The 12,947-nt window shown below is 47.3% G+C and overlaps 1 protein-coding gene across 7 annotated transcripts in view; it reads right to left on the bottom strand.

Annotated features, from left to right (window-relative positions):
* Nucleotides 1-200: 200 nt before the first annotated feature.
* CRCP (CGRP receptor component) overlaps nt 201-12,947 on the bottom strand; it is a 47,327-nt gene continuing 34,580 nt past the window's right edge. For 5 of the 7 annotated variants that reach the window (XM_077996659.1, XM_028845718.2, XM_015133382.3 and 2 more), the window contains 2 exons: nt 9,541-9,598; nt 201-2,599 (listed from right to left, as the gene is read on the bottom strand). In XM_077996659.1, coding sequence (XP_077852785.1) covers nt 2,450-2,599; nt 9,541-9,598 — 208 coding nt within the window. In that variant the 3' untranslated portion in view covers nt 201-2,449. The remainder of the gene's footprint in view (nt 2,600-9,540; nt 9,599-12,947) is intronic. The other 2 variants (XM_077996656.1, XM_077996655.1) reach the window with 1 other exon arrangement.

Below are 12,947 nucleotides of genomic sequence, written 5' to 3' on the forward strand. Positions count from 1 at the left end.
TTACTATTAATGTGGTAGGAAAATTACACGGAATATATGTGCATTTCTTATAAAATTAAGTCTTCCAGAACCTGGTTTAACAAAAAACTGAGGCTAAATTCAGGTCTCAAATATAGAAACTTAAACTTTTCTTGAAATCCAATTAAAAATGTAGATCTAAATAAAGTCAGTTTTTTAAGAAAAAAATCACACATTTTAGCTTCAGTCAGATTTCACTTTATTTGTATCCATGACAATATTAACTCTTCAGATTTATAAGATGACAAAACTTGATAATTACCTGGAAACAATTTATTATTAACTAGGTTAACCCTAAATCCATCGAGAAAAACCACCTAACATATTCAGTGTTAACAAGAGACATTACGACCAGCCTGACCAATATGGCAAAACCCTATCTCTACTAAAAATACAGATATTAGCAGGGTATAGTGGCGCATGCCTGTAGTCCCAGCTACTCAGGAGGCTGAGGCACCAGAATCGCTTGAATCTGGGAGGGAGAGGTTGCAGTGAGCTGAGATTGTGCCACTGCACTCCTGGGCAATACAGCGAGACTGTCTCAAAAAAAAAAAAAAAAAAAAAGACAATAATGAGACAGATCGGCACACAGCACACATATGCCCTGAGAAATAAATCAACAGCTCCCAGTAAAATTCCCAATACCCTAGAGAGATTTACAAGTACAATCTGGTACTTTCATTCATTTTTTTTGAGATGGAGTCTCGCCCTGTTGGCCAGGCTGGAGTGCAATGTGCGATCTTGGCTCACTGCAACCTCTGCCTCGCGGGTTCAAGCGATTCCCCTGCCTCAGCCTCCTGAGTAGCTGGGATCACAGGCGTGCACCACCACACTCGGCTGATTTTTTTGTATCTTTAGTAGCGAAGGGGTTTCACTATGTTGGCCAGGCTGGTCTTGAACTCCTGACCTCATTATCCGCCCGCCTCCACCTCCCAAAGTGCTAGGGATTACAGGTGTGGGCCACCACACCTGACCCTAATCTGGTACTTTCAATGTTGCCTATAAACAGATTTCAGCTGAATCCCAGATAGTACGGTTAAGATGCACGGAACTGCAATCAATTGCCTGGGGAGTGGGACGGATGGATGGGCAGGAGGGTTGGAAGAGAAGTAATCCCATTAGCATTGAAAATGAAAGACTACCAATTTGGAAAATCGAATGTCTACGATCATTTTCTTCCCTAAAACAGGGAAGACAGTGAATGTGGAAAATCCAATTTTCAGCAATATTCGCAGGACCTAAGGCAACAACCACATGCCTGGGGCAACTACACTTTCCAAATCCTGAATTCCTGAATATTAAAAAGGTTTTCACATGGTAATAATCTTACTTATTTTTTTTGAGATGAAGTTTCCCTCTTGTTGCCCAGGCTGGAGTGCAATAGTGCAATCTCAGCTCACTGCAACCTCCGCCTCCCGGGTTCAAGTGATTCTCCTGCCTCTGCCTCCCGAATAGCTGCGATTACAGGCATGCACCACCATGCCCGGCTAATTTTGTATTTTTTTTTAGTAGAGATAGGGTTTCTCCATGTTGGTCAGGCTGGTCTCAAACTCCTGACCTCAGGTGATCCTCCTGCCTTGGCCTCCCAAAGTGCTGGGATTATAAGCATAAGCCACTGGGCCAGGCTAATTGTGTCCTTTTTAAAGGAGCAAACAATTTGACTGTTGTGCAAATGAGGCTCACCTGGTCTCAATATGAAGCACCTGCCCTGGGCTGCTGTCTCAGGGCAGGAAAGTGGGGTGGTCAGGAAGGCAGCCAACACTGTTTCTGCTGCCACTGTCACTAAGCCTGGAATGCCTGTTTTCAACTGCAGTGATCTGGTCCCTAACATTTAGCCTAAACAGTGAGCTGGTAAACAAAGCCCCTGCCAGCAGAGAAAAGGGGCTCTAGAGCTGTTGAAGGATTGGCCAGGCCGGTTCTTTTCTTATCTCAGTTGTTCTCGAGGAAATTCCTCTAAGGTGAGCCAAGGTCAGTGACTCATTTTAACTTAGAGTAACTCTCTGGGGTTCTAACCAGATTCCCAACAGTGCTCTGAGCCCCTGTTTAGTAAGTTCCCAGGGAAGCAGATGAAACTAATTAGGACATGGCCCACCAAAGAAGACACAAGCATTTTCCCCGCTGTGTATAGAGACCTCCCCACAACTGGGGCAAAGGCTGTGGAGGAAATCTTTCAAGCACAGAGGGGTCCACGGTCACTGTCCCCACCTTCAGCTCTCTGCCCTGACAACCTCAGCCTGTCTTCACCATGTTTCTTCTCCCCAAGGCACAAATATTTCTTTTTAGCTTATTTTTGTGATGTACCCAACTAACCACGAAGCCAGCCAGGCCTGCCGGGATAGAGGGTATAATCAAATAAACAATCCTCTCAACATCCAGGAAATGGCTGCTGGGCCTTCTGACGTCATGAAATGCCAGGGCCAGCTGTGCTCTTCTACGCTGGGTCCTCTTCGTCCATTGCCACGTCGCTGTTGGTCTTCTTCTTCTGCTCAGCCTCTGGCCCTGCAGGCAGAATGCTGGTGACAGTGTGGAGAAGAGCTTCAATCTGCTCCTCCGTGAGCCGCTCTTCACTCTCTTCCACCATCTGCAGAAGGAAAGAAAATCCTCCAGGGTTACAAATGAAACTCACAGTCCTGGGCAGCCCTGCCCACTGTGCTCACAGTCTCAGCCCGGCCTCCTGGCACACAGATCTCACGGCCTGGGTCCTCGTGAGTCCTCTCCATCTTCCAGATGGAAGGGTGGAGCCAACTCACATCCTGGACTGAGCCAATGCGACTGATCAAAATGGGTCAGTAAAAACTGAGTTGTAGGATAGCATTTTTCTTTAAAGAAAAGGAAAACTCCCAGCCTGGGCAGCATAGAGGAACCCCATCTCTTAAAAAATAATAATAATAATAATCAGCCAGGCATGGTGGTGTGTGCCAGTAGTCCCAGCTACTCGGGGGTCTGAAGTAGGAGGATCACTTGAGCCCAGGTTGAGCCAAGCACTCCAACCTGGGTGACAGAGCAAGATCAACTCTCAAAAAAAAAAAAAAAAAAAAAAGGAAAACGCTAACAGTTATACAACCACTGACACGCACAGAGAGAAGTCAACAGGTTGCATATGCATCTCTGAGAAGTTATATGGCACTTTATGTACTTTTATATTTCACAAGCACATCTGTAATTTTTTTTTTTTTTTTTTTTGGGATGGAGTCTTGCTCTGTGCCAGGCTGGAGTGCAGTGGCGCGATCTTGGCTCACTGCAACCTCCGCCTCTCGGGTTCCAGCAATTCTCCAGCCTCAGTCTCCCGAGTAGCTGGGACTACAGGTGCGAGCCACCACGCCCAGTTAACTGTTTGTATTTTTAGTAGAGACGGGGTTTCACCATGTTAGCCAGGATGGTCTCAATATCTTGACCTCGTGATCCACCCGCCTTGGCCTCCCAAAATGCTGGGATTACAGTGTGAGCCACCGCGCCCGGCACACAGCTGTAATTTAATGAACATCAACATCGTTGATGATGCCCACTGTGTGCCAAATGGTTTGGAGCCTTCTTTTTTTTTTTTTTTGAGACAGAGTCTCGCTTTGTCGCCCAGGCTGGAGTGCAGTGGCCGGATCTCAGCTCACTGCAAGCTTCGCCTCCCGGGTTCACACCATTCTCCTGCCTCAGCCTCTGGAGTAGCTGGGACTACAAGCGTCCGCCGCCACGCCCGGCTAGTTTTTTGTATTTTTTTAGTAGAGACGGGGTTTCACCATGTTAGCCAGGATGGTCTCAATATCTTGACCTCGTGATCCACCCGCCTTGGCCTCCCAAAATGCTGGGATTACAGTGTGAGCCACCGCGCCCGGCACACAGCTGTAATTTAATGAACATCAACATCGTTGATGATGCCCACTGTGTGCCAAATGGTTTGGAGCCTTCTTTTTTTTTTTTTTTTGAGACAGAGTCTCGCTTTGTCGCCCAGGCTGGAGTGCAGTGGCCGGATCTCAGCTCACTGCAAGCTTCGCCTCCCGGGTTCACACCATTCTCCTGCCTCAGCCTCTGGAGTAGCTGGGACTACAAGCGTCCGCCGCCACGCCCGGCTAGTTTTTTGTATTTTTTTAGTAGAGACGGGGTTTCACTGTGTTAGCCAGGATGGTCTCGATCTCCTGATCTCGTGATCCGCCCGTCTCGGCCTCCCAAAGTGCTGGGATTACAGGCTTGAGCCACCGCGCCTGGCTGGAGCCTTCTTCTAATCCTCACTCCCACTAGCAACAGCCCTGCGGGGAGGCCTCCCGTGTGCCTGGAGCTGCATCTTGCACTTCCCGTCCAGCATTTCCTTTCATCCTCTCAGCAATGCTGCCAAGAGGTAGAACTGGAATCCCCAGCCAGGCCTGCCCAGTCTAAAACCCACAGTCTCCCACACTCCACACCACACTGCCCATCAAAGGTCCACGCAAAACCTGGTTTCTGATGTGGTCCCAGAAATCTGAATCTAGAGATGATACGCACAGCCTGAGCCCCTAATTCTAAGCAGAATTAGGTCGTCAGCTGCCTTTTTAAAAGCAGCATGCAGGCAGTCAAGTTACTTAACCCTGTTTGCTTGGTGGCATCAACCATCGATCACAAACACCTTTCTCAGCTCAAGGTGGCCAGGTCCTATTCCACAGCATTCCCCACAGCAATCTCTGAAATTCGGCAAATGGAACCACAGGGAGTTCCAGAAAGAAATCCTGGCAGACTGAAGTAAAACAAGGTAATAGGACAGGCCTGCAATCCTGGAGAGGATCCCAGTCTGACCACCTCACTTTACAGACAACAGCACAGTTCAGGAAGTCATGTGACATGCCCAAGGTCACACCACGAACTCCTGGCAAAACCCTGGTCTCTCCACTCACTTCAGCCCAAAAGTGTTTCTGCAACTAGATAATAATTCTGGTGTCCCAGGATGGGGCGGGGGGATCCTGAGCGAATCAATGGGGGCTACTCCCTATGACACTGTGAAATAAAATGACCATTTTCTAAAGATTCCATGGCTCAGGAAAATGTAAATTCTCTTGGGAGAAAGAAACAATCTTCAACCCCTGCCCCCCCCTTTTTTTTTCTGAGACAGTTTAACTCTTGTTGCCCAGGCTAGAGTGCAATGGGGTGATCTCGGCTCCCTAGTAGCTGGAATTACAGGCATGCACCACCACGCCCGGATAGTTTTGTATTTTTAGTAGAGACAGGGTTTCTCCATGTTGGTTAGTCTGGTCTTGAACTCCTGACCTCAGGCGATCCACTAGCCTCGGCCTCCCAAAGTGCTGGGATTATAGGAGTTAGACACCATGCCCGGCCAAAAAGCCATGTTTAAAATTAGACATGCAAAGTTACAGTCTATAAAAAGCAGTAATCTAACATGTACTGCCCCCAAAGAATAAAGCAGAGAAAGGAGGAAAATAGCCAAGATTTGGTTATTTAATCCAGAGAAAAGATGATCTCCGTTTGAGGAAAGAATGTGCAGAAAAAAACTTTGCTAAATTCACTAACAGCCGAACCTTTTATCAACATCCAATCCTCAGGGTTAATTATAGTCAGGACCTTTTGTTTTTCAACCTAAGGTTCCCAGTCACAGGAAGAAACCCTACACTGCATTAAACTAAATGAAATATAAACAAAAAGAAACTTTCAGAAATAAAACACTAGCACCTCTTGGATCACTAGCGTAAATGACAATGCCTACATTATCCCTCACCCCCGCCTTTTCTTTTCCCAAAGAGAGTGGGTCTTACTCTGTCACTCAGGCTGTAGCATACTGGCGCAATCATCACTTACTGCAGCCTCAAACTCCTGGGCTCAAGCAATCCTCCTGCCTCAGCCTCCTGAGTAGCTGGGACTATAGCTATGTGGCACCATGTCCAGCTAATTATTTTTTATTATTTTTTGTAGAGATGGGGTTGCCCAGGCTGGTCTTGAACTCCTGGGCTCAAGCGATCCTCCCACATTAGCCTGCCAAAGTGCTGGGATTACAGGCATGAATCACTATGCCTGACCCTTCACCTTTTCTTTCCAACAGAGGAGAAACATTCCAAGAGTAAAGTTCAAAGCACCATCTCAAGGTTCTCAGATACCAATCATTTCAGGTAGTTCAGAACATAAGGACAAATAAACATAAAAGTCTGAAGTATCGATAGCTGAGTTAACACAAATGATAAACTTTCATTATTTCAGTCCCAGGAGCATCAAACTGGGTCGCTGATCTCCAAAAATGGCAACTCGAAGTTGCCAAACCTAATGTCCTACTTTCCTCAAAATGAGTCAAAGATCTGAGAGCAACAACGTACACTATTAAATATTTGATCCAGAACAGTTAACTAAACCTGGTTTTCTAAATTTCAATTTTCTCTAATGTAAAATGAAAGTAACGCCTACAGCAAGGACAAAAGGAGAACATATGTAACAGTGTTTTACAAGCAATAACACTCTATATGAGTCCAGACTTCATAATCACGAAATTACTAACAGGCCTAGATGGTAGTGCTGTTCAGGACAGTGGCCTGTGAGGTCACAGGATTCACTGACCTCAGCCCAGAGGGCTCACAAATCATTCCAAATCAATACACAACTGGGCACGACAAGTCCTAAGCCGGGTGGCCACCTCATTTCCTCACTGAGCCTCTGAGTCAGCAGGCAGTCATCAGAGGGCCACAGCAAATCACTGCTCAGGCGTAACTGAAGAGGTGAGGTTTCAGCCTCCAAAAGACACCTGGCTCCCAAGTGAATGGTAATAAATGTCGGACACTGGGACTGTTTTCTGGACCCAGGGAGAAAAAATGGCTCTAGTGTTGATATAGGGAACTTCTCACTCAAGTCCTTTGCGCTTTCCACTGTAAGTGAAACCTTTATTTCTTTTTGTTTTCTTGAGATGGAGTTTCGCTCTTGTCACCCAGGTTGGAGCGCAGTAGCGCAATCTCGGCTCACTACAACTGCCACCTCCCAGGTTCAAGCGATTCTCTGCCTCAGCCTCCCGAGTAGCTGGGATTACAGGCTCATGCCACCACACCCAGTTAATTTTTGTGTATTTAGTAGAGACAGGGCCATGTTGGCCAAGCTGGTCACAAACTCCTGACCTCAGGTGATCCACCCACCTCGGCCTCCCAAAGTACTGGGATTACAGGTGTGAGCCACTGTGCCTGGCCATTTGCTTTTTTTTTTTTTTTTTTAAAGACAGGGTCTTGCTCGGTCACCCAGGCTGGAGTACAGTGGCACTATCATAGCTAATTGCAGCCTTGAAATTCTGGGCTCAAGCAATCCTCTCACCTTAGTCTCCTGAATAGCTGGGACCACAGGTGTGCGCCACCACACCTGGCTAATTTTTTTTAACTTTTCGTAGAGATGGGGCCTTACTATGTTGCCCAGGCTGGTTTTGAATTCCTGGTCTCAAGCAATCCTCCCACCTTGGGCTCCCAAAGTGCTGGGATTACAGGCGTGAGCCACCATGTTCAGTCAAAGCTTTCATTTCTTATTCACTCTCTGGTGAGAAGAGATACTGCTACAAACCTTGGTAAACAATTTGCTACCTTTTGTAGCCAAATTCCAGAGTGGGAAGAATCTGGGTTTAAAATGGTTCAACTGCTGAGAAACAGCAGTTTCTACCAAGGCCTACATACTTTGTAGAAAGGAGAAGGAAACCATCTTAGGAGATGTCACACACATCTTTCGTCTTATCAAGCACGAGTACCTAGCTTGGAGGAGCAAAGTAAAGCTTCTGAATCAGAAGGTCTCAATCAGCCACTCACCAGCCCTCTGGGCTAAAATGGAGAGGACACTTGCCCCCTTCCAAGACTGTGGGGAGGGCATTCAAAGTGACAGACAATCACAGGTGCCAGGACCAAGGTCTGGCACACCCCACGCACTCTCTTTTTTTTGAGATGGAGTCTCACTCTGTCACCCAGGCTGGAGTACAGTGGTGCGATCTCAGCTCACTGCAACCTTGGCCTCCCGGGTTCAAGTGATTCTGCCTCAGTCTCCCGAGTAGCTGGGATTACAAGTGTGTACCACCATGCCCAGCTAATTTTTGTACTTTTAGTAGAGATGGGGTTTCACCACTTGAGCCAGGCTGGTTTTGAACTCCTGACCTCAGGTGACCCGCCCACCTTGGCCTCCCAAAGTGCTGGCATTACAGGCATGAGCCACTGCGCCCAGCCCACCCCAGGCATTCTCAATAGCAGCGAATTTTCCCCCAAGTAATGATAGCACTTTCCACAGGCTCTGGCTGAGGTCACGCTAATCCTCATCTCTTCTCTCTGCCTGTCATTAAGCCATGGGTAACATATGTTGCTGATTAAAGCTGGAGGAGACATGACATGTGATCTTTAACCCAGAGGGACAGGGATTCGTTTCTTGCTGTTCTGTTTGTTTTTTCTCTCCTCTAAGCTCTAAGTTGAAACTCCAACACAGTGTAAAGCATGAAAATAATCAGGACACATGAGAAAGGGGTTTCTATTTAGGCTACAGGCGGGTTCCCAGAGAAAAGCACCCTTCATGGAAGGAACTGTTCTAATTTAATTTTGGGTACATTCTGAAGGACAAAAACAATCCTAGAAAGACAATGAACAGCTTCTTTTTTTTTTTTTTAACTGGCAGTTAGATGGCCTGCTTGACACTTGTCACGTACCGATGCTCTCTGCCCTGTAATAAGAAGGCAGTGGCCACAACGTGCCCAGTGGTGGCCTGGGTATCTCCCTGGATCATTTCCCAGGCCCAATACCCCATCGCAAGGCCCTCTACTCTGGCTGCCTCCTCCTGTTCCAAAGCCTATGCTCTCAGTGCAAAGCAGACTCCGCAAGTGATGAGGCTGCACTAAATAAATGGTTTCATGCAGGGAAACGGGATCACATTCATCATTTTAGATGTGATCTCTGACGGTGATGTGGGAGATGGACTTGGGGAGCCAGGGAGAATGGGGAGAGGACAACCACAAGAGCCATGTAGAGACATAATGCAGAAATCAACGCAGTACAGGAGGGAGAGAAGCAAGAACAGAAGACAAAAGCAACAGAACTTGGGGACTCTGTGACTATGAGATGAAAGGAAGAGAATGGCTTGCAGGTTTCCAGCATGGGAGGCTAGGCCAGGAGATGAGCAAGGAAGGGAGCCGGTGGGACAGCGCACACATGCTCCCCTCACCCAGAAGGAGAGGAAGCAAGAGTGGGGTGAAGGGTGGGCGTGGGGGCAGAGAATGTTCACCAGAGACATGCTGAGTTTCATGTTTTTATGCAACATCTGGTTGGCAACAACCCCTACAGGGAAGCAACGGCCAGAATGGCCTGGACATCAGGGGAGACAGAGAGCTGCCAAGTCATCAGCCGAAATCCTAGGGGAGGAATGAAATCTCCTCCAGTGTTTTACGGTCCCTAAGTCCACATTAACTAGGATCAAACTGGCAAGGTCTCCTTTTCCTTAAAAAATGGGGTGGTTGGGCAGCTTCTTCGAAAAAAAACAACAGTTCCTAGCTTGTCCACCACAGCCTTTCTACATCTCAGACCCACAGCAGCCTCCCCAGCGCAGGCGCCCTTCGCTCACCAGCTGGATCTCCACGGCGGTCACAGGCCGGTGGTTCAGCAGCTGGAGCTTCTCAGCTCTGTGGAGGGAAAGTACAGCGTTGAGAACTCGCATAGCCCTATGTCCTGAGTCCTGACTGAGCTGCACAGAGAATACTTTGTCAGATAAAAAATGGGAAAACCACTGGAGTGTGGCTCTCAGTTCCTTCAACTGTAAACCGAGAGAATGGGAATAGAAGCGTGTGTGTGAGTGACTCCCAGCTCAGGGTACGAATGGGTATCAGAGGTGTGATTGTAGGAAACAAAGCAGCAGTGCATGTACCATTTTAAAAACAGGAGGGTCATTTTCTTTTTCCTTTTTTTTTTTGAGATGGAGTTTCGCTCTTATTGCCCAGGCTGGTTTGCAGTGGCACGATCTTGACTCACTGTAGCCTCCACTTCCAGGGTTCAGGCGATTCTCCTGCCTCAGCCTCCCAAGTAACTGGGATCACAGGTGCCCACAACCATGCCCAGTTAATTTTTTGTATGTTTTTAGTAGAGACGGGGTTTCATCATGTTGGCCAGGCTGGTCTCGAACTCCTGATCTCAAGTGATCCACTCACCTTGACCTCCCAAAGTGGTAGGATTACAGGCATGAGCCACCGCGCCCGGCCCAGGATGGTAATTTCTATCTGGAAAATGTGAAGAAAATAATGCTTTCTTCATCCAAATTACAGAAAGTACCAACTAACAAAATCACCTTGGGCCAGGTGTGGTGGCTCATGCCTATAATCCCAGCACTTTGGGAGGCCAAGTGGGAGGATCCCTTGAGGCCAGGCATTCCCGATCAGCCTGGGCAACATTAAAAGACCTTACCAAAAAATTAAAATAAATTAGCTGGGCATGGTGGGTTGTGCCTGTAGTCCCAGCTACCTGCAGTCCCAGCTACGGAAGGCAGAGGACAAGGGGGTGAGGCAGGAGGATCACTTTAGCCTGTACTCCAGCCTGGGTCCCAGAGCCACACCCTATCTCTAAAACTAAAAAATTAAAACACACAAAATCATCTTGTGTGGTCATCTCTTAGAAATGGGTGAATTCCTTTTTGAGATTAATATTTCCCAGATTTGACCTATTATCTTAGTAAAGAGGGACTAAAAGAGGTGGGAGTTGGCCGGGCAAGGTGGCTCAAGCCTGTAATCCCAGCACTTTGGGAGGCCGAGACGGGTGGATCACGAGGTCAGGAGATCGAGACCATCCTGGCTAACACAGTGAAACCCCGTCTCTACTAAAAAATACAAAAAACTAGCCGGGCGAGGTGGCGGGCGCCTGTAGTCCCAGCTACTCTGGAGGCTGAGGCAGGAGAATGGCGTGAACCCGGAAAGCGGAGCTTGCAGTGAGCAGAGATCCTGCCACTGCACTCCAGCCTGGGCGACAGAGCGAGACTCCGTCTCAAAAAAAAAAAAAAAAGAGGTGGGAGTTAATACACAGAAATACAAGGTACAATCCCTCTGCCCTGAAAGCACTTAACCCAGCTGGAGAAAGAAGGCAAATACATGCAAATTTTCACAACAAAAGATCTGAGTGACAGTTAGATATAGTGATCATCTACCTCAAAGAAAGACACAGCTCATTGCTGAAAGGGGGGCTGAATCGTGTGGACGCTGAAAGACTACAGAACTTCGAGGAGATCAAACAACTGCAATGACCACCCCCGTGCAGGTGACAACTTCTATATTTCTCTCTCAATTTGACTCTGGGGCTGCAGATCCATCTTTCCAATCAGCTCAGTAAGTATTTATTGCGTTAAAGACCTTCTGGAGTGAAGACATGAAGAAGCCACGACTCCTGCAGCCATGTGTTGGGGGAAGCAGAACAATTACCCACTCTCCCTGAGCCTCAGTTTCCTCATCTATGAAATAGGAACGATAACAGTACTTACTATCTTATGAGAGGATGAAGAGGGATGATCTTCCCAGAGGCCACCGCTACCATTTATTGCTTGTTTTCCATGTGGAAGTACATTGAATCCTCAGATTTCACTGACACTGAGATAGTAATTAACTTGTCCACAGTTGCAAAGCTAGTAAATGGCAGAAAAGCTCCTGTTCTTGGCCATCTGCTTCTAGTGTACATGTGATAACGGATGGAAAGCGTCATAATGCAATCTGTCCCACAATAATTTCTCCATAAATGGCAATCGTTAGGACAGCTCTAGTCAAGTTCTACTGCTTGTAATCCCCCAAACATTTACTCTAGACTCAAGAAGGGAGACTCCACAGAGATGACACTTGCACTAGACCCTGATGGCTTTTCAACACAAAAGGGATGGGAGGGACAGCCAGCCAGGGCAGGAACAACACAAGGACATGCCCACAGGAAAGAAAGCTCCCGGAGTTTTAGGAAACAGCTAAAGAGGGGTGAGACATGGGGTGAAAGAGTCATTTGGGATAAGATCAAAAAGGGCTCTATCAAGAAGCTGGGTGTGACTTGGTCAGTACAGGAGAGCAACCAAGGAAGAGGGGCATGCTCTGGCTGGTGCTGCCAGCGATTCTGGAAGACCCACAAAAAATGGAGGTAGACAGTGAAGTTATAAAGTTGGCCAGCAGCAACAGGCATGCCAGTAAGCACATGTGAAATGCTTCCTGTCACCCCTAGGTAAAGTCAACAGTACTTTACAACTGCCTAGATTGGGTGGGGTGGGGGAGGAGGAGTGAGGGAATAGAGAGAGTCAAGGTTAGGTTGTTTAGAAAAAAATACATTATTTCAAATGAAATTTGAGTTTATAGTACCTTTATAACTCTGAAGAGGCTTCTGTCAAAAAGTGTGTCTAGTTTGGTCTAGAACTAAAGGAAAAAAACCAGCACTAGCTTTATTTCCAAGGAGTTACATGAAACTATGGAGTGGATATTATGCTCCAGAGACCAACTGTGGAGCGAGTGAACCAGGACAGAACACCATAAAGCGCCTCCATTTAAGGGGCCAGAAGCCAGACGCGGTGGCTCACATCTGTAATCCCAACACTTTGGGAGGCTAAATTAGGAGGATCACTTGAGGCTACGAGTTCAAAAACAGCCTGGACAACAAACTGAGACTCTGTCTCTACAAAAAATAAAAATAAAACAATTAGTCAAGCATGGTGGCATACATCTGTAGTCCTAGCCACTCGGGAGGCTGAGGCAGGATTGCTTGAGCCCAGGAGTCTTAGGCTGCAGTGAGCTATGATCACACCACTGCACTCCAGCCTGGGCAACAGAGCGAGAAAGATAGGTAGACTGTGTCAATGTAGAAGTCACTGGATTTGCCAACCAAGAGGTCATCAGTGGCCTGTGCAGTTCAGTGGAATGACAGCTGTGCTAACAACTGGACTCTCGGGACTGAGGAATGACTGTGGAGGAAACAGCCTCTTGATAACACAGAAGTAAAAAAGCAACTCCAGCCGAAATAGGGAGG

The sequence above is a fragment of the Macaca mulatta genome, chromosome 3, assembly GCF_049350105.2.
Source record: "Macaca mulatta isolate MMU2019108-1 chromosome 3, T2T-MMU8v2.0, whole genome shotgun sequence".
NCBI classification, from domain to species: Eukaryota; Metazoa; Chordata; class Mammalia; order Primates; family Cercopithecidae; genus Macaca; species Macaca mulatta.